General features: G+C 26.7%; 2 protein-coding genes across 2 annotated transcripts; one reads left to right on the top strand and one right to left on the bottom strand.

Moving 5' to 3' along the window:
• Positions 1-2,073: 2,073 nt before the first annotated feature.
• On the bottom strand, positions 2,074-20,825 carry LOC113558742. Its single transcript, XM_026964268.1, has 6 exons — positions 20,370-20,825; positions 12,917-13,054; positions 10,670-10,784; positions 9,521-9,937; positions 8,559-8,836; positions 2,074-2,717 (listed from the first exon to the last, which is right to left on the bottom strand). The coding sequence occupies exons 1-6, from the start codon at positions 20,823-20,825 to the stop codon at positions 2,211-2,213; spliced, it is 1,911 nt and encodes a 636-aa protein (XP_026820069.1). The 3' UTR covers positions 2,074-2,210.
• On the top strand, positions 14,949-17,879 carry LOC113558743 (MAPK/MAK/MRK overlapping kinase-like). Its single transcript, XM_026964270.1, has 3 exons — positions 14,949-15,348; positions 15,414-16,048; positions 17,475-17,879. The coding sequence occupies exons 1-3, from the start codon at positions 14,949-14,951 to the stop codon at positions 17,877-17,879; spliced, it is 1,440 nt and encodes a 479-aa protein (XP_026820071.1).
• Positions 20,826-22,209: the final 1,384 nt, after the last annotated feature.

Raw genomic sequence — 22,209 nt, 5'->3', positions numbered from 1 at the left:
TATCAAAAAAATAAAAACAAATTTGCATAGATTAAGTTCTCTATTTTATATGGTAAAAATTTCGTTTCTTAGTTATAAGTTATAGTTATAACAGTTCAAAACGGAAATTTTTACACATACCCATTTTTTTTAGCAAAAATTGACTTTGATTTTTGCCTAACCTAACCTCTAATAACTCAAAAACAAATTAAAGCCGTAAAAACTAGAAATTATCACCAAACGGATTAATATCATTTTTAAAATATGTATACTCATTTTAAGGTATTTAAAATTATGCTTTTATTACTTGTATGCTGTTACAATATAACATAGAACTACGTGATAAGCTACACTATGCATAATACGCCGTAAACGAACAGGTCGGTTTGCAACGGATATACATAATATTATACTTACTAATTGCATAAGCATAGGCGCAATTTCAATAAAAAAATTGAGGGTGCTTAAGCTCTTCATTTTCCGGGCATAGCTATTGATAGTGATATTATAAAAAGTATTTTAGGGTGCTATTTTTTAAACTGGGGGTGCTAATACCCCCTAAGTGTCCCCCTATTTGCGCCTATGTGCATAAGCATAAGATATCTGACATATAATTTATAAATTTATAATAGGAGTTAATATAATAATAATATAATGTATACATTTTATAGTTCAATAGTTATCTAAGATAACTTACTTATTATATAATATATTTGCTTACTTCCTACAAATTGTCAATTTATAAATAAATAAATATAGCAGATACATGACGATTGAACGCGTTTACGCATCTATTTTCGTACATCACAATTCAGTGTAATCGGTTGTCATTAGTAAAATAATAATAATTTTAAAATAATTATATAATATTGAATAAATAAAATAATAATATTTTTAAAACATTTATAAAATAATTTTAGTAAAATGAGTGTACCTCTCTTCAGACCTTCTATTTAATGTCAGGAGCCAATGTTAGACATTTCGCTCATTAGACTCATTTACAAATCATTTATTTTTCATGATATTTTTTTTTAAGTTTTTAATAAATATAAAGTAAAATCATTTATTAAAAAAAATACAGAATAATATTTTTGAAGATTTGACATATCTTTATTCGTTTAAATATATTGTCTTAAAACAATGTAATGTTCATTTGAATTTACAATTTTCAATTTTATTTTTAAAGTTGAATAAACAATTAGATAACAATAAAATATATTATGTAAACATTTTTGCTCAAAAATATTATTCTCTACAATTTTTAAAATATATGATTTCACTCTAAGATTTCTCAAAAACCGTAATAAACTATTTGGAAATGAAAACAAATTTTCTGCTGATATCCTGTTGAAAAATGTTAATCCTTATCAATTTAAAGGTATGACGGTTTCCCGGGAGCATCTGGGTGATCTAATTTAGACTGCACATATTATAGCGTCAACTACCGGTCTGGATTTAATAAAGTGTCAAGATACAATGTGGTTATAACACCATCATGCTATTTTACCGTTTGACGTTGCAGGGAAACCAATTTACCACTCCCGAAGTTAATATACAGGCATAGGAGGAAATAATGGAGTAATGCGACGATACTAAAATGTTTAACTATTTCGATACAATAACATGGTCTACCTGAGTGAAATTTACCATTAACGCATGTATGATTAAAATATAAAAATAAATCTTTAACTACAACCGGCGCACAATAGTTTTAAGTATGTCATACCAGTACCTATTTTTGTGTGCAATAATAAATGAAAAACAGACAAAAGAAAGTTTATGTTTACTAGTTACAACCTTTAAAATATATTTGTCTATATATGCTAAAAAAAAAATAGCTAAGTGGTGTATAGTAGCAAAATTTACAAAAAATATGGACTGTGCCATACATACATGTTTAACATAAATGTTTCAAATCCCCCCCCCTGGAGACTTTTTTCCGTTTTCCATACACAGTATTCGTTATTCGTCATGTTCTCGTGAAATATATTATATTCGTGAGTACATAAGCAAAAATTGTGTTCTACATTTGGGGACACAATTTTTGAGCCCCATCCAACCCCAGATCCCTCCCCCAAATTTGTTCGTATATGTGATCAAATATTCAAGTCGCGATGAGAACCAGGTTTAACACTTGATATAGACGTGAAGTAGTAATGTGTTTTTAAGTTTTAATCCGAAAAATACTAATTTAATGTGGGTGACTACTGACTATATACAGTATATAGCAATTAAACGCGGCGCGATCGGTTCGCGCCTCCACGACCGTACCGACATTCGACGGCAAACACAGCCGCCGACAGCGCGCATCCGACCATCCATACGACCATGACGACTTTGAACTGTTTGTAGCTAAGCGGCGACGGGTTACCGCCCCTGCGAGGCTTTATCTCGTACACCTGCTCGAACGTGGCTGGCGATATGCGGACCTCGGTCACTCGGCTCAGCCAATAGTCGATCAGCCCACTCTCGAAAATCCGCTGGATGACCAAGTTGGCCGGTTTTACGTACGGCGACTGCTTGGCGAACCCGAACCCGATGTAGAACTGGTTCATGCACGTCCGGCCCGTTCGCAGGTTGTTCAGCATGGACACCGGCACATCTTCCGATTCCATGAAGTGTTTCTCGTACAGGCACTTGGACAGAATTGCGTACCGGCCGCGCTTCAGTCGCTTGATACGGTCGTCCACGCTACGTTCGGGTAAGAACCTCTTGCTGAACTTCACGTGCACCGGATTCTGCAAAAGTTTCAAGTAAAAATTGTTGTTTTTATTAATTAATATTTATAGAGCTATCCGCTAAATGCAACATTGTTGTAGAAACAAGTATAATAATATTAACTAATACCTATTTATAATTTGTGGTATAGCACTAAAGCTTAATAGCTATATATGTCGCAAGAAGCAAATATATATATTGTCTATACCTACTGGCAGGTTTTTCACGTACGTGAAATTGGTTCACTCACTTTAGCGTAGCGACTACTCAAAGTTTTCACCGATACTTTATAAGTTAACTGTGAGAATTTGAGAATTCGCTCAGAATTTGTGAGTTACAAAATAAAAGTGGGTATAGGTAACTTCACGTAGCCCATCGTTGCTTTAAAATTTCGAAATGCACATCAAAAGATGCATCGAGATTTGTAAGAATTACAACCTAAGTCCACTTTTCATCAAAAAATACACTTTTTTATCGTCAAGTTGGCCTACCCATGTTGTCTTAAAACTTTGAAATCGATTAAGCCATAATAAATTTTGCACACATCGGAACATAAACACAATGGTTATTGTAGTGTAGGTGAAATAGTGCAACAATTCCAAATGTTGCATTTGACATGCAATGATTATGCATGATTTCGCGAAATCATACTCTTAATTTTATACTCTAAACTATTGCAACTTTGCAAGAATTAATGTAGTATCTATAGTCGTTATACGCTAAAGAGTAGATCAATCAATTTCACGTACCTACATATTTTTCACCGTTTTCTGTCGACTCGTATGAATATGACCATAATACGATATTGTAAATATTGTTATATTATAATTTATGAGTCAAGGCTTGGGAACTTCTAGACTTGGGTTTAAGTAATACGTTTATTATGGGTTGTTCAGTGAATAGCAGTGTCAGATGACAGATATAATTATAAAAGACCTAAAATGTTTTTTGTAGGTACCTATATTATATATTTATAATAACTTATAAGATTCTAAATCCAAAATGTTTAATTTTGAATATTTATGCATTATTAGCTTATATCAGGAAAAAAATTATTCATATAATATAATATATAAATATAATTATTAAATTAAAATGCCTATATTTCACCTACATTGTATTTCATAATTTTTAAGTTTTAAACTCCTCGTCAATGACAACATTTATTGGATCATGATTTTGTTTTTATTAACGAATTATATGACATTTATATGAAACTTTACAGTATTCCATACTATATTTAATGTACTTGGCTCAATTGGCCTTATTCTATACACGACATTTGAATTTGATATAATTTCTTTAGATAAGCTAAACTTACCTAACCTTACATAAATTTAAATCTCAACGGACTCAACCAAAACTAATTATTAAAACAACTTATGAATAATAAGTACACTGTACACGTAAATTTTTTATATTTATATTATTTTAATAATAATTACAAATTAAATAAATTTAATTTTTATATTTCTAGCGTATATAATTTATAATTATATTTTATATTTCTTTATGCAAAACACAGTGTTATAACCTTAGCACAATTAAAAATAAATAAATATGTACATTTTGGTAAAAAAAGTTTTGTTTTCAATAATTTAATTAACAATTTTTTTTTTAATAAATCTATAGTAGCTACATATAGTTGGCTCGTACTGGCTCACCAGGACACAAGATGATTTCCCGGCGCACCTCGTGAAAATCTAAATATTATTTTAGCCCCTCAACAAAAATTGAAAATTGAAATTCATTCTTACTATGTATAGGTTAGTGTGCCTGGCACTTTCTGTTAAAATTAAACATGATATTTTATTATTTCAACATTGCAACACAAATAATTATATGTAATTTATTTTGCAGAAAACTATTTTTATTTCATGTAAATCGTATATTATTCTATTTAATATCTATGTATAATCGTCGTTGCCATTAATTTCCACTGCCGCGGAAAGCTTTTAAAAATATTAAATAAATAGCTTATAGATAACGAAAATGTTTCGTCGATTATCGTAAATAATTTTCAATATATTATTATATTATTATGTATCTTTGACAGTATGACCCGCTGGCCGCTGCACGGTTGCATAATGTACACTGCACTGCATTTTTTAAACTAGTAAATTTGACGACATATATGTCGTCAAGTGAAAAAATGTTGTCGCCTAGTTAACTTTATTTTTAAAGACTGGACGACACACAATTTTTAATAGAATAATTTTTATATAATATAAAAAAAATAATTGGGTAATGAACACTAATTTGTAGTACCTACATAATAATATTATCGTACTATCGATAATAAATAAAAAATGCATTTATTATAGTATAGAATATGAGAAAATAAGTTATAATAATTCTTAAAAAATTTTAACGATAGAATAAATATAAAATTCCAATATGTGTAAAAATAATCATCAATAACGATTCATTGTTACATGCGTAGTACCGTAGACTGACACAGTTCATGCCTCACGCTTCACGGTTATACGATATTGTTGGTATACAGCATAATTATTTTGTATATAACTGCATTGTGATTTTGATTGCATTCTTTTTTCGCCTATAAATGATACGATATATTTTTTATAATAAAATTTTATAAAAAATTTAAAATAGACGAAGTTATTTGTTTATACGCAACTGATTAACTTCCGTGTTCATCACAGACCCAACAGGAAAATTATATTATTATTTAAAAATAAGCAGCTCTACAAAATTGTATGCAAAATTAATACAAGCATATGCCACACTTATACCATATAGTTGTGGAGCAGAACGTGCTGTATCATTCCATACTGTTTATTAAAATTAATAAACTATAAACAATCTTGATATTCGAAGGATACAATTAATAGCAGGATGTTAAAGTTTTAAAGTTTAAACAGTACTGAAACAGCAAATTTTGAATCCAAACCAGCAGTGGCTAAGTTTTCAACAATAAAGAAACAATATTACAATCTTCTAGACTAAGAAATTGAAGAAATATATAAAAATCGTTCATTCATCAAACATTTTTTTTTGAAAAATAGTATCATATATTAATAAGTTTACCTAAACATAATTTTGTAACATATTCAGATTATTTCAGATTATTCAAATTTACAGAACAAAAATAGTAAAACAAGTGCTTAATTATACAAATATTAAAAAAGTTAATAATTAGATTATAATATAATTTAATATTGTGGCTTCTTTTAAATGAAAAATAATTCTTTTTTACAAAGTCTTACCATTTATTTTTAGCATTATGATCTATTTTTAATAATTATGAGAGGCGAGTATAAAACTATTCTATATTAGGTTCTGTAGTTGATAATTTATTTTAAGAATTTTTTTTCGCCTAGTAAAAATTCCTTAAAAATGCATTGTTGCACCATATTGTTAACTGGTAAGCCAGACATAATACTTTTAGATTTTTCACAGGGTATGCACTATATCGTCTATGCAGCTCAAGTAATTTATAATTTACGAGGGCTGACATTAAATTTAATTGTAAGGTCAAAATATCTATGTTTTCCCACTTATTTTTTTATATATATATTTGTAATTTAAACTTTTAAGCTAGTTATGGGATTATGGCTTATGAGCATATAGTTAAAAATATTACAGTTTTAAGCTTAGTTTCTTATTTTTATAGTGTTATATTTTTATATGTTATTATAAGTCTAAATTATCAACTATTTACATTCAAATAAGTATCTGTTTTTTATTTCCATTAATTAGTTAGGTATTAACATTTTAAGGGGGTGAGTAATATTTGATACTTTTGAATACATCATTGTTTCTTCTACAAATGAATACAAATAAAATAATATGTGTTGTAATATAAATATTACGTAAAGCCAGTTCCACGTGGAAACAATTCTAATAAAATGAAACAGTGTTTGTGTTTTTAAAAGCAATTTATATAATTAACGAATTATGCTTGTGAAGGGAATATTTATTTTTTTGCTTACTATTTTATTATAATATGACTTGGTGTAATATTTATAATAGGTATTATGTTTCCACAGTAATGAATCTGCTGATAAAGTTATTTTTAACAGACGTTCGACAGACTGAGTTGACTGACAAGTTAATTATTAGTCTATAATAAATACATCGCAAGTATTATTCTAATATAATTTTAAGTATTTATTTCACGTGAATACGCGGCATTCAGAGCATTTTTCTTTAGGAACATTGTAAACAGTTATTTTAAGTGAATTTAATTAATTCAATATTATTTTAAACTAAAAATACATGAAGCATAGATTATACTGATTATAGACTTGCTAAAATTAAATAATTTTTTTTACATTGGATTTATTTTACTCGACGTTTGGGTAACAATATTTTTTAAATAAAAGATATAACTAATAAATTAATATTATTTTTATTTTGAGCTCAAAATATTCTAACAATTACCTATACATAGTATTCATAGTAATAAATTGTATTAATAACCTAATTATACAAGAGAGATATCAAAATATTAATTATTTATTTACGTATATTGGATTACTAAACATTAATTATCTATTAGAATATTGTTTTGTTTTATTTCATGTAGGTTTATATGCATGATTGTACGATTCATCTATCATGTAAATACTATATATTATATAACGTTATACCCAGTGGCGGCGGTTCTAGCGTATGTGTAAGGTGGGCACTGCGCAGCTGCCCATACCAAAACTTTTGAAGCCGCTTATTTTAAAAATGTAATTTATATAAAAAATAAGATGTTTTATAACTTGACCTAACCTAACGCAGTTTTCTATCATACGCCGTGTTAAGACATATTTAAGATCTACCATGAAGAGTTCACGATTAAGCAACCTTACACTTTTACAGTTACACTATTACCAAAATGACACAGAAAACGCAAACAAATGATTAAGAAATCCAACTGCTGCCATGAAGTATTTGTAAGCATGAAACACAGATGAATCCAATTTCAAATTTAGCTTTTACTATTTTTTTTAAAAATTAGTCTGAATTACTTTTTTTATGGTTTAATTTAAATATATTTAAATAAATATAATTATACTTAATTACTTAAAAACTAAGGATTACTCTATTTTTTTATGTTTAAAAACTTTATTACCTACCTATTATAATTAATATAAAAATTTTAAGGTACATACTATAATGTACCTACTGCTAATATTTAAGGTATTTGTGGAAGCTATAAGCATAAATATTTTATTAAAATAATTTTGTGGGGAGGAGGGGAGGAAATGAGGAATATTTTTCGCAGTTAAAACCTAATTTTAAATTTATTGTTGCCAATACAAAAATATAGTCCTAGAACCGCGTCTGGTTAAACCTCTCCAAATGGACACTTACAAACAATGGACTTTTTTTTGAACAAACTACAAAATTTTTGTAAAATATAAACTAAACCTTATCTTAATCACTTTTAGAAAGTGCACAACTTGAATAGTTTGTATAATGTTTAAACATTTTAATAATGTCGGAGAAAAATATCGATAATGTATGCCCTAGAAAACTGTATAATTTATAAATGTATAGGTACAAACTATAGTCTACAATATACACAAATACACAATACATAATTGTTTTCTGTACACTCAAGGCCCTAGTAATAGATGAGAGCAAAGGTGGAAAGTCTCTAATGTACCTGCCCTATTTGCCAGTATATAATTAATGAAATATTATTTTTAATTAAAACCATGGTTCTCGTAAAAAACTTACACGTACCAACACGAAAATAGTTTATATTAATTTAGGCGTTAAAAAAGAACCGTAAGTTCACGTTAGTATATTATATTTTAAGTACATATTTCAATTATTTAAAATTAATATCGATAATTTTATCCCAATACACAACCATATAAACATCATTACAATCTTACCTGCATTTTAAGTATATACTTATAAGGAGGAGGGTACGTAAGACCCCAATGATAATTCGCTTTCACCATGTCTTCAACTTCCAAAACAATGTCTGTGTACTCGGACGATGTGATGAATGAATAAAGAATGCTGGAAAACGAAGTAGACATAATGAATATAAATATACACCACCAGTTGATCAAATGTCTAATAGGTCCCATTCGATAAGTACGTGGATTGTTCGTCAATAACATCATTCCGATAATCCAAAAAATGGTTGTTGAAAGCGAAGTAAATACTAAAAAAAACAAGTTGGTACGTTGTATATACAATTTAAATATATGTATATAATATATACAGTGAATGCCGCATATAATACTCATTTTAGGACTAGCACACAGGGAGTCTTATAACCAATTGAATCTTATAGAAATTATTAATTATATTTTTCTTTAATTACATAATATATTATATATTATTAAATAAAAATAATTATTACTAATCTTTCATTATTATTTTAACTTATTATAAATAAAACCAGATGTATGTAGTATCTAATACAATTTTAATTTTATAATTTTTTTAATTTAAAATTTAGTTAATATTATCTATTTATTATAATTATATTAATATATTATAAGAAAAATTAGTTTGTTTTTTATTTTCAATTAGTATTCTGGAAATATATTGCTCGTACTTATATTTTGTACATTAAAATTAGTACAAACTACAAATGTTTGGTTTTTCAAAACCAATTTACTCGTATTTTTTAATTTTACCAAAATAGTTTATTTGATACCATTTTTCTATCAAAATTTGAGTGTAACCGATTTTTATAGCGATTGAATCTTGTATCCGTGAGTCTTATAAAGTTATAAGCGGCATTCATTACATATAAACTTAATATTTAAAAGTAATTGTGTTAAGTTATAAAAGTCTAAAACGTAAAGATAAGGTTGTATTACGTGACATAAATACTAACCGTTAATATTTTCATAGCCAATTTTTTTTTGAACGCAAGCCAATATCCATACTGTAAATGTTGTCAATGTCGCAGAAAATAAAACTAATAACCACAAACTTAACGGAAACGGTTTAAACAGCAAGTCCCATTTTTCTCGCAGCGGCCGGGGCTTGGGGACCAAAAACTTTAAACACGTTAATGTCCAAAATTTAGACATGTCCACGAACTTTGATTTTATATGATCAGTCCAAAGCGAACAAAATGACACATCAACTTTTTTAGTGTACAACCATTTGAGTGCACCACCGGTTATTGTGTTGTTCGACCACACAGTCCCCCATTTATCTTTGTCATCAGACGTGTATGTATCCCATGTGACATTCAATCTTGTAGCGATTTCTTTAAATATACTACATTCGACGCCATACGATAAGCCTGTTTTAAAATATACTTTTATCTTTTACTGGAGTTTATATTCTGCACTTTATAAATGGATGTATAGTACAACCTCATATACCTATACCTATATCTATAGCGTAAGTTCAAACAGTATAGTCAGTAGTACAACTTCATATATGGGATTATGATTTTAGATATCTTATCATTAATAGATTTAAAAACTTGTATTTTATTAAAAAAAAAATACGATAAAATGTGTCGTACAGTGTTATTGTACATTGTGGTTATTTGCGTGTCCATAAGTCATAGAGCAATGTAGGTGTTTCCGTTATATATTTCTTTATAAAAATAAAATTTTTATTACGCGAATTATTATTATTTTTATATTGGAACATTCTATTCTTGTGTACAAATATGTGAACAAAAATGTTCTTTAAAGAGGTAAAATATATGCAAGTCCGAATTATAACAAATGAAGGACACTTCAAAGTGGCATCTTGGACATCTTAATATATTATATACATTAGTATAAATAAATTTAACAACAAAATAAATGTTTATAATTTTTTTATTTATTGTGTATAAGTAATATTATCGTCTAAAATTAATAAAAGAAAATTCAAATTAAACTATATTTTTATACAGTTGAATATTTTTATGACGGAAATAGCTTTAAAAACGTTCGAACTTTTGCCATAATATATGAACTAGGTACACATGGAAGGTTAGGAAACTAGGTTATGCATGATCTGTTTATAACATACTCACTTATTTTTCCCGTTCCATTTTCTTTTATTACACTACTAAAAAATGAATTGTTGTAAGCCAATAACTTAATTCGGGTCTTATGAAAGTTTTTTACTTTTTGTTTTCCTTGCAAGTCCTAAAATTAATTGTATAAATAATTGTAAAAGTAAAACGTATTATAATATAATTTATATACTAAGAAAAGGATAATAGTTGAAGGTAAAAATATACAAATAGGAAAAAAAATAATAAATTTCTTGGCATTATTTTTCTAAATCTAAACATAACAATATATTATTATTATGTTATAAAAAAAATGATGGATTTATAATTATGCATTAAATTAAATAGCACAATATTCCATATAACATGCAGTAAATATTGTGAAAATATGTAATAAATTTGCTAAAAGTTAAATTTTAAAATAAGTAAAAAAAAAAACACTAAAAAAAATAGTACAATTAAATCATTAGTTAGATATAATTTATAGAATAATTAAAATATTAAGTAAGTATAAAATAAAATAATATCTAATAATAATAATTTGGAATATCAAATTGATATTAGTTACAAGCTCTTAATATTTATAATAGCAAATCCTAATGAGCACAATCAGTAAGTTATATTAAGCAATACGTTTAGAAATTCTTATGATAACATTAACCTAACATTCTGGAGACGTTTTGAGTAACGTTTAAGACACGAAGAATTGAAATATATGTAATAGGATTGTATGCGGTGATAGTCATGTCTCATGACTGTTTAACTACGAATACTGCTGCTACGCAACGACAACGTCAAAACTAAAATAATGGGTAGTGACTAATACATGCAACCCTGGTACCGCGGACTCAATTTCATCAACGCAAATCGTCTACTGTCTTCAGTATCTCAAAACGATTTTACAACTTTATATTTTATATTTTATTTCATTACTGTTGTAATTATTATATTTTAATATTAATAAAATCGTATAAAAACAATTATTAATAAAATAATAATAATAATATATATAACAATAATAATTGCAAATTGTACTAATAATTATTGTAATAATTAATAAAAATTAATAATAAATAATTATAAATATAAATAATAATAATAAAATATTAATATATTTATAATATATTATTAATTAATAATCAATTTTATAATTGTATTTTATTAAGATTTCTAATTCCGCAAGAGTTTATCATAAAGTATACTTAATATATTATTATGTTTGATATAGTTTTAAATTTTTAATATACCTAGTCATATTTTTAGTATTAATTATTGAATAATAATAAAATAACAAAAAAAGATTTACGATAAAACGTTATAATACGTTTTAATATCAATATCAATATTCAATATTTCATACAACTTTGAACTTAACTAATAAAAAAATATTGTAACTTTACCCTGAACTATTTTTTTTTTTTTTATTTCAAGTTAATAAACTATAAAGGAATACAATTTTTGATCCTTAGGTCAAAAAATTACTTTTATATACTTCAGAATAATTTTTAAGCTTTTATGATTTAAATAAAATTTGTAAAAAGTTAATTATGAACGCTTATAAAAAAAAATGTTGACTGTGTTTAGTTGCTGTGAGAAAATCATCAAGAAAATTGATTTTAAATTTTAAAAGTTTTTTACTTTGAAACAAAATGTTATACACATATAAATTGAAAAAAATCAAATAACTATAAATAACACAAAAGAGCCACAATATTTTGAAAATTAAATAATGTTTAATAAATGATTACTTGGATATTTTGTATAAATTTCCAGTCTTGATTATTTATTTTTGAATTATGACAAAAAATAAGATCGCTTGATCAAAAAATTTTTTGCGTAAACATTCCCATTTTTGCACTTTTATTTTTCATAAATATTTTGAAAAATACTTTTCTAAAAGGATTTTTAATTTTAATCTCTTAAAGTATTAAATAAATACAATTTACTACCAGAAACAAACCTTGATATTGAAGATTGAACCGTATAAAATTGATATACATACTTTGCTCAGAATCTATTAAATAAATTATTAAGCTAACTTATTTGTCACTTCACTAAGAGTAGGTAGGTATCCGTAATAATTGGTTTAAATAAAACCCATTCATATATTTAAATCCTACTTATTTGACAAGAGAAATTACAACATTAATGTTACTATTCTAATTCTATGCACGTATAATGTACTATACAGTTTTATACCTATGTATAATATAATAGATACTAAATAGTCACTTTAAATAAATTTTAAATATTTATTGTACTTACATGTCTAAACCATTGGTCATGTTTTTTGGAAATAGGAACGAATTTTTTGAAGTATATACTCATTTGATACACTGATTCTTTTTGTGGATATACATTTATAAGTATAACATCTTTATAATTGAAGTATGAGGGTGAGTACTGAAACAATGTAATAACTGATTAAATACAACTTCATTAAATATTTAGAGCGCTATTTTCGTAATAATATAAATAGAAAATAGTAATGTGTACCTATCCTAAGTCCGATTTTTTGCGGAGTTATATATGTTATTAATATAAGTATCAAGTATTACAAATATTATAATTGTTATATGCCTAATACATACAACATTTAAATGACATATATTATATTTAAAATTTTGTTCCTGTCAAAAATATTATCAGGGTAACCTTTGAGGCTTTAAACTACTATTATTATGACTACCTAGTAAAATGTGTAAATAGTTTATAGAAAAACGCAAAAGTTAGCATACTTACTTAAATTATAAATTATTAAAAGAAATTTCTAGTAATAATAAGCAATTCATAAAACAAACTTCAAACTTAAATATTAATGAATTTACTCATTAGTAAATACATAAATATTTAATACAATTAGTCTAGCCACAAAGTATTTGAATAGGTGATAAATAATAGAAAATTAATAATTATTATGAATATAAACTTACGAGATATATTCATTGAATGTAATATCCATTTTATATATCAACGAGTATAATACAACGATTGATAAATTATTTTAAATTTTGTACTGATTAATAATTTTGGATTCTGAACGGAGTGATAAATGTATTAATTTTACAATGAAGTGTTTTTTTGTTGTGTGTCTACTGTCCGTATATACGATAAGTAATTGTTAATAAATGATTTAAATACAAGATCCCACATAAGTTATTCTTGTATTAGCATGTTTACTATTATCAAAAATACATAGACATGCTTATTTTATTTGCATCTGAAGTTCAATTTTTTTTACAAAATTTTTCAAAATCACGGAAGTTTTAAAGTAACAAGTATTTTTTAATAAAAATATAAAAAAATCTTTAATTATTAAAGCTAAGGTTTTAAAGTGTATAATACAATAATACTCCTTTAGCTCCTTGTAAGTAGTTCATACTGGAAGTAAAAACCTAAAAAATATACGCAATTATTTTTTATAGATATTTGAAGTTCAAATTTTAACAAAATTACATATTTTAAATTTTAATGATGAATAACAATGTTAATTATTTTGTTATAAATCAAAAACATTATTTGTTAGAACTTAAAACGTTTACGTATATTATGAATTCAATTATAATAGTATCATTCAACAATATTTTCAAAATAATATTTATATCAATTTTAAAATCTATTAATAATATGAACCTATTCACACTGTTTTATAGTATAAATCCGTAAAATATTTTTTGTATAAATATATATTATTGTACTATAATTAAATAATAATAAAATAAATGTATAATATTATAATCAAAAATCAAATCAAACTGCCATAACATTAATGGTGAAATAAATGACTTTGATAACATTATCCAAAAACATATCGTGAAATATATATTTAGTGATATAAGTTGAGAAACCGCCTTCGCTCAGAATCGATTTTTTTATACCTACAGACTGAGCCTACAACTATACATATTATTGAATTCAAATTTAATACATCCATTACAGTGATCCATTCGAAATATATTAAATATTAATGTTCAACAGAAGTGGTACCCACTTGCCAACCTATTTTTCATCTTATTTCTTTATTCATTTTGAATTTCATTTTAAAGTCTATTAGAAAATCAAATAAATCTATGCCCTATTTTATACATAAATTTTAAAATTTTAAATAAATTTAAATTTAACATTTCTGGCCTATAGCTTTTAAATATACAATAATAAATATCGATTTCCAGTGTTTGTATAGAAACCAATAATATATTGTAGTATAATATGTTTGTATTATGCATAAAGTAGAAATATTGTACATAATAGTTAATAAAAATATATTTGTTTAACATTTTAAGTCTTATTCGACCTAATGTTACTTAATGTACCACTTTCTAGTAAAGACAATTCTAATAGTTTTAATACTAAATTTGATCTAAAGAAAAAAATTGGCGAAGGAACGTTTTCCGATGTATGGCTTTGTGTACAACGAAACAACGGACGAGAATATGCGGCAAAAGTATTGAAAAAAAATTATGGATGTACAGTTGACGCTGACACATTGAACTCTATATCCGAAGTGAATGTATCAAACTCTGTAGGAAAACATCCATTTTTAATTATGCTAGAAGCCGCATACCACGAAAAAGAAACAGGAAAAATTATTTTAGTGTCAGAACTAATGAAAAAATCATTATACAATATCATAGAAAACGGAGAATGTCCTCTATCAGATTATAGAATTAAAACTTATATGTATCAAATGTTAGAAGGTATAATTGTTTTAACAAACTATAATAATAATAACAATGATAATTAATTAGGACGTTTTATAAAGGTTTAAAATATTTGCACGAAAATGGCTTTATCCATAGGGATATCAAGCCAGAAAACATTTTACTAAGATCGCGGGACAGGCTATTGAAAATTGGCGATTTTGGAACTACGTGTCATTACACTAGTGGCCATCCGTACACAGAGTACGTGGCAACTAGATGGTATCGCTCACCCGAATGCTTGTTAACACGGGGTTGGTACAATTCAAAGATGGATATTTGGGCTACGGGATGTGTACTTTATGAAATAGCCACCGGTCACCCGTTGTTCGATGGTCAAGACGAAAATGATCAGATGGAAAAGGTTGACCACGTATTAGGCAGCCCAGACCAAAGATTAATTAATAAATTCAAGAAACATAAATCTGACGTATTCATCGCACGATACGAGATTAAACGAAATGAAAGAATCGCTGGAGTTGGACTGCATTCAGTGTACCAACCATACCGGCCGGCATATGAATTAATCAAAGATATGGTAGTTTACGATCCATCCAAAAGGTACTCGGCAGATCGATTATTACGAAAGGCATACTTTTATGATATTAAGAATACTGGGTATGAATATAAAATGAGAGAGTTTGACAAATGTCTAAGAAATAAAACAATAACCACCTTATCCAAGAACGAACAAATAGTAAGTTATTGTCAGTGTTTTAAAGTACCAGTGTAAACCGTACAGGGGCGTAATTAAGGGGTGATGAAGGGGATAGATCCCCCCCAGGGCTCAGAGCCTATATATAATATGTATATAATATGTATAATATATAATATGTATATTTATTAATTTATGGGATTATGTGATTTGTCGTGCTGACATCACAAAAAAATATATTAAATAGAAATTCTATCCATTATATAAAACTACAAATAGGTATGAATATGGAAAACACTGATAATAAGAAAAAACCATGATTAAAGATTTCTTTAAGGCTGTTGAAAGCGAACCATTTTTAAGGGGTTGTATTTAGGCAATATTCGATATCTATCGTGAGTTATGTGTGACTGTGTGTGTTGTAACTGATCATTAGTGTGCGTGAGTTCTCCGAACGCTTTATGTAATTAATCATAAACTACGGCTAAGATTCTTGGAAATCGATAACGTACATAAGCGCAGTCACACGTTACAGAAATTTTGCGATAAAAAAATGTTTTTACATGAAGATCCAAAAAAAAGAAAATTCACTCAGTACCAAAAGTCCGATATTAATTTTTAAAACATATTTGAATTCCTTATTCTCTTTTCTAGGTTATGTAGGAAATGGATTTTCAATTTATTAGTTTATTAATTATATTTCTATATTAGAAATTATTTTGTAAACAGTACAAAGAAAGAGCTATGTACATTAAATTATATTACAAATAAAATAAATTTAATATTTTAATAATTATTATATAATTTTAATATATTCAATGTTAACATTTTGAAGAATTTATTATAATGTTGTATAGGTACTAAATTGTATAGAATTTTAAAGCAACATTTATTAATACATTTTGACATTTTGTGTACCTATATAGTAGTAGAAGGATTTTTAATAAAATAGAATTCTCAGATACCACTCACCACTGTACTTGAAAATCTAAGTATATTGTGTGTAAAAAAATGTCTATCCCCCCTAAGACAAATTCCTAATTACGCCACTGAAACCGTAAACGAGTCATTTATATTGTTATTCTTTGTAGTATTCGTACCTACTTTTTCAAATATTTAAATTGTATAATAAGATTAAACATTTTTCGCGTACCTATCTAATACATTTTATTTTGTAATATTATTTCGTAAACCGTAATTTTAAACATTAAAGTGAATGTAAAATAATTGTGATGTTATAATGCCGGATTTTAAACATAATATTACTAATTCTATAAGAAAAAACTGTTATCGTTACCTATAATACTTAAATGTTTAAGATACATTGTATAATTGTAGGCAATGATAAAGATAATCATCGTATCTAATTATATAAATATCGATAAAACGTTATCGACTTGTTATTGTGTAAACTATAGAAAATGACTTATTTAAAAATTTAAAAATTTATTTAACTTTTCCAATTTAGTCGAACTTAACAATTAACAGACAGTCTTCGTTAATTAAAAAACAAGGCCCAGGTGGAGATCGCTTACAAAATTTGCAGACACGTTCGGGAAATGCTGAAATATTTGATAGATTATCTGATACAAGTCAAAAAATAGAGCAAACTAAATTGGATAAAAATAAGTCAAATTCGAATAAAATATGTTCAAAGATAAATATGAAAAAAACTATAATTATCCCAGAACCAGAGAATACCTACCAAGAAAATCAAAAACCAAAGCCATCGAATAAATATTCAAAGACCAATACAAAAGATATTCCTTCGGTAAAACAAATGTTGACAACTTCAGTATCGACTTTAAACAAAGGCTCAGTAATAAAAATTGTTAAAAATAAAAAATTGGTAAACCGTCCACCGTTCAGATGATAAAATAACATTGTTTTTTTTTAAAACAAAATTTCTTGAACACAATTTTAACACAATTAAGCTGTTGTAAATTTGAAAAATAATAACAACATCTAACGTAAAATTTGTAGCGTTTCCTACCTACCAGTTACCGTTAAATAAGAATTTTTATTTTTAAATTGTAAACAATATTTTACAACACGCATAATTGGTATAGATAGCTAGTTTATAGTTACCTATTGTAATATACATTTAAATAATATGTGTTAAATCATTGTCTTTTCTGATTCATAACTACCTATATTTATACCTGATAGAGGGGCGTCATTCATTTTGGTGAATGATTCAAAATTTACTTGAATAGAGCATATATTATTTAGATGTAAAGTTTGGAAAAATGTATAAATTAATGAATAATAGATACCTATAGTTAGAAAAAAATGGGTGTACCTTGTGAGTGAGTTGTGAACTTGTGAATACGTACTATATGGGACCAAAATGTACGTTGCTAGGGAAGGAACTTACTTATGTCCTATATAACAATTGTTATAATATTTACTTCATATTTTTAACTATAACTGTTAGCTGAAAATCTTTAGTTTCTAAAAATGGTAAGAAAAACATATAAGTTCACAAAAATTCCACCTAAATCATATATATAAAATAATATAAGCTCACCTAAATTATATGTTATTTTGGGTAATTTGCCAAGATAAAAGTCGTCCCTATAAAGCCAAATGTTAAATTAAGATAACAAATTATGCAACATATAAATTCAATAGATAAATAACATTTAACTAGGTAATATTATTTATAACAGTTACAAATTAAAATATTATATTTACTTATTTTTTAAAAACTTTTAATAATATTATAATTTATAGCCTATATATATATACTATGTAGGTTTATTAAATAATTTTAGTAACTATTAGGTAATTATTATTAAAATAAAATTTGAAAATTTTTTCTTTATTGTATAAACATCTTCCATTAATGCTAAATTTTAGGTACACTAATCATGCGTAAAATATGTGTGGTCTCTGTTTGAAGTGTTTGAACAAGCATTTACTTTCAGTACTTACCATAATTATAGTGTTAATATTAGGGTAATTATAAATATAACAATATTATCTGTGTTTTCTAAATATTTTTTAATGTTTTAATTTTAAAGTTAGTTAAAAGTAGTTAAGCATTTTATTTTTTATGGTATATCTTTTTTAGTTTATCTAGCACGTACTGACGTACTTCATACAAACGAGGAATGCGGATATATTAGTTTTACAATGATTGCAAATATTTTTTATTTTTATTATCGCGTTTTGAAGCAGATTGGATTTTTTCCAATTATCGATATTATGTATTAAATAATGTTAATATAAATTAATGAATTTTAAAATTCTAATAACTTATTGCTTCGTAATAAAAATATCAACAAAATATTTTGATGTGCTTTAGATAATAATCTTACTATAAAATTGTGTGATATGTCAATTCACATTAATTTTAAAAATAACAAAGTACCTAAAATGAATTATTGTGAATATAAAATGTATTATAGATATTGTATGCTAGTAAGACAGAGACAACACATATGCAGGTGGCGTCTTAATTAAACAAGTAACAACTGTGTAATATATTATAGTATACCGTATTTATAGTTCAAAAATATATTAAAATATACAATAAAATTTGTGGGTGATCCAGGTTTACGCAAATTTACTAAAATTATCATTTATTTGCATACATTTTACAACTCGTTTGCGTAAAAATTATACACAATATAGATACTTTCTCAATATTAAAATGTCTATGGAAAGCTTCAGATCCGTTCGTTGTACTTGGTTGTTAATCATTCGGCTTTCCAGTGCCAAATAATAATGAGATTTAGTTTGAATTAGATAAAATGTATAATATTATGATATAAAAAAAAAAAAAAATTAGAAAAGTTTAACTAACATGATGAGCAATTACAGTTAATCAATTTAATTTGCAAAAAATTTTATTCTTTATATCTAAATGTACTGGTGGAAAATATATAGCAAACCAAAAAAATAAATAAATTTGTTAAGGCTGCATGTAGAAATCTATCTAAGAATTATTATTTTTATACTTCCGTACCTAATATTTATTACACCCGACAAATAATCAATATAGTGCTAAATGATTCAATGTACATACATCGTACAGCAGGAAGGAAGAACTTTAAAATTGATTTATGATCACGTTTTGTCGATATGGATTTATTTAACAATATATTTATTATTGCTAAATGCTAATACATTTATTTATTTTCTAAAAACAAAATACTATACTGGCACGTGAAAAAAAAATTCATAAGGACTAATAGATATAGCCCATTGGAAAATAATATAAATAATAATATAAATGTGACTGTGCCTACCAACTCATATGAACGCAAAACGTATTAATGCAAAAATTAATTGTAGCCAAATTTCGGCGGGTGGGCGGTGGTTTTGGTGAGACGAAGGACACAGAAGCTAAACTTACTTTGATAAACGGCTTAATGTACTTTCTATCCTGTACGACGACCACCAACATCCTCTCGGCCGCATCACTTCTGAAATACTCGAAATACTTATCGATCGTTTCCAGATGACGTCCGACAACCACGTAGGCAGAACAGAACTCCGAAACGTTACCAGACGCGACCAACGCGATCGTCCTAGCGGGGACGTCCTGCACGTAGGACGGATGTCCGCCCGCACCGTCGCTGTCCCGCTGCGAGTAGAGCATGGCCACTATGGCGGCAGCCTCGGCGGTGTCGTCGGCAGCCACTTTCAAGCACCGCTGCAACGGTCCGAACGTTTTATTCACATACGCCGTCAACGTAGCCGTAGTCAACCGGTGTGGCCAGTTCGGAGCGTATGGAGCCAGGCGTCCTATAGCAGACACCAGAATTCCGACCAACACCATAGTGGCGGTAAACGTCGTCAACCGTCGCATTGTAGTCTGTAAATATCTAGCGATAAAAGTATTGCCGTAAAAAATGTCGGTCAATTTTACGTAAACTTGAGCAAATTTGTTTTTATAGATTAGTTGTAATTTACATTAAATATATTATTACTAACTCAATAGTAGTTTTATCGTCAATAATTATATAATTAAAACGTTAAAGTTATAATTAATAACATATATTATTATTATAGCGGGAAAACTTTAATACCTTAAAAGACAGTAAGAGATGACATTGAAAAATGAACAAAAAAATCTAGAAAAACTAAAAGCTAAAATAAATTTAAATTTATTGTTTTAAATTTCAAAATATTTTAAAGACTAATAGTCTTTAAGTATTTAAAAAAATTAATATCCATATTATTTTTTTATTAAATCATCTGTTGATTGTAATAAAAATTGCAAATCTTGGTTTTACCAATATTTTTGTAACTTCATAAACTGTGTAGGTATAGTATTTATTTAAATATATGCACATTATTTGAATATCTATCATCTTAATTAATCTTTATAAAATTATGCAACACGTCCATCTGTACTATCAAATATTATAAAATTATTTGTTATTGTGTACCTATATGATGAAAACAACTGAATAAACGTGTAGGGTGTCACTCAATAGCCATTTTATGTATATTGAATTAAAATTTATTCAGTAGAATACTATAATGTATATAAAATGAGCTTTAGTCTATTCACTAGTATAGGTAATTTATATATTATTGCATACCTGCATCAATTTCGACGAATTTATAGGGAGCACAAACGTCGATCACCCAAAAGAACGGTGCTGTGTTAGTTCCGGTTTAAATGAACACTTGATGGATAATGTTAAGCGTACCTATTAAGTTACACGTGGTTAGATAAATTGCAAACAGTCAAGTTAGTGTATGCAGTGTATGCCGCATAGTATAATAATAATAGTTATGGCTGAGCGTCTTTGTATAAAATATAATATTTTTATATTAAGGCTCACTGTAGTCATACAAAAAGGGTAAAGTACTTGAAACTACGAGTCGGACAGCTGCATAAATATTAAAATGCAATCATTCTTAAAATAATATTCAATCTGAATATTATACTTGCGAGGTTTTTATTTTTTTTACCACTCTATTTTATGTTTATATTCATATTTTATTTACTCATATAAGTTTGAGGAGGTTGAATAATGTAATCAAAGAACTCGTACCTATAGGTATAAGTGTTAAATATTCATTTTTTTTCAGTGAGTATTATAACTACAGTCTACAATATTCTATTTTGTATATTAAATTGGTATAGTGTAGTTTGTTATCATTATTATGGCTGTATAGTGTATAGCAAGGAAACCATAATGATTTTACACTATAATCACGGTTTAAGATATCTTAAACCG

Source organism: Rhopalosiphum maidis, chromosome 3, assembly GCF_003676215.2.
Source record: "Rhopalosiphum maidis isolate BTI-1 chromosome 3, ASM367621v3, whole genome shotgun sequence".
In the NCBI taxonomy this organism is placed as follows: Eukaryota; Metazoa; Arthropoda; class Insecta; order Hemiptera; family Aphididae; genus Rhopalosiphum; species Rhopalosiphum maidis.
The sequence above is the reverse complement of the archived record's forward strand: the minus strand, read 5'-3'. Positions and strand labels throughout refer to the sequence as shown.

What these genes read in the sequence shown, in the direction of transcription:
- LOC113558743 (XM_026964270.1), top strand. Translation starts at nt 14,949, where the DNA reads ATGTTACTTAATGTACCACTTTCTAGTAAAGACAATTCTAATAGTTTT. An exon ending in TATGTATCAAATGTTAGAAG is followed by an intron (nt 15,349 to 15,413) that starts GTATAATTGTTT and finishes CGTTTTATAAAG; the next exon opens with GTTTAAAATATTTGCACGAA. An exon ending in TATCCAAGAACGAACAAATA is followed by an intron (nt 16,049 to 17,474) that starts GTAAGTTATTGT and finishes TTTCCAATTTAG; the next exon opens with TCGAACTTAACAATTAACAG.
- LOC113558742 (XM_026964268.1), bottom strand. Translation starts at nt 20,825, where the DNA reads ATGCGACGGTTGACGACGTTTACCGCCACTATGGTGTTGGTCGGAATT. An exon ending in ACATTAAGCCGTTTATCAAA is followed by an intron (nt 13,055 to 20,369) that starts GTAAGTTTAGCT and finishes ACATTGTTTCAG; the next exon opens with TACTCACCCTCATACTTCAA. An exon ending in TGGCTATGAAAATATTAACG is followed by an intron (nt 8,837 to 9,520) that starts GTTAGTATTTAT and finishes TGTTTTTTTTAG; the next exon opens with TATTTACTTCGCTTTCAACA.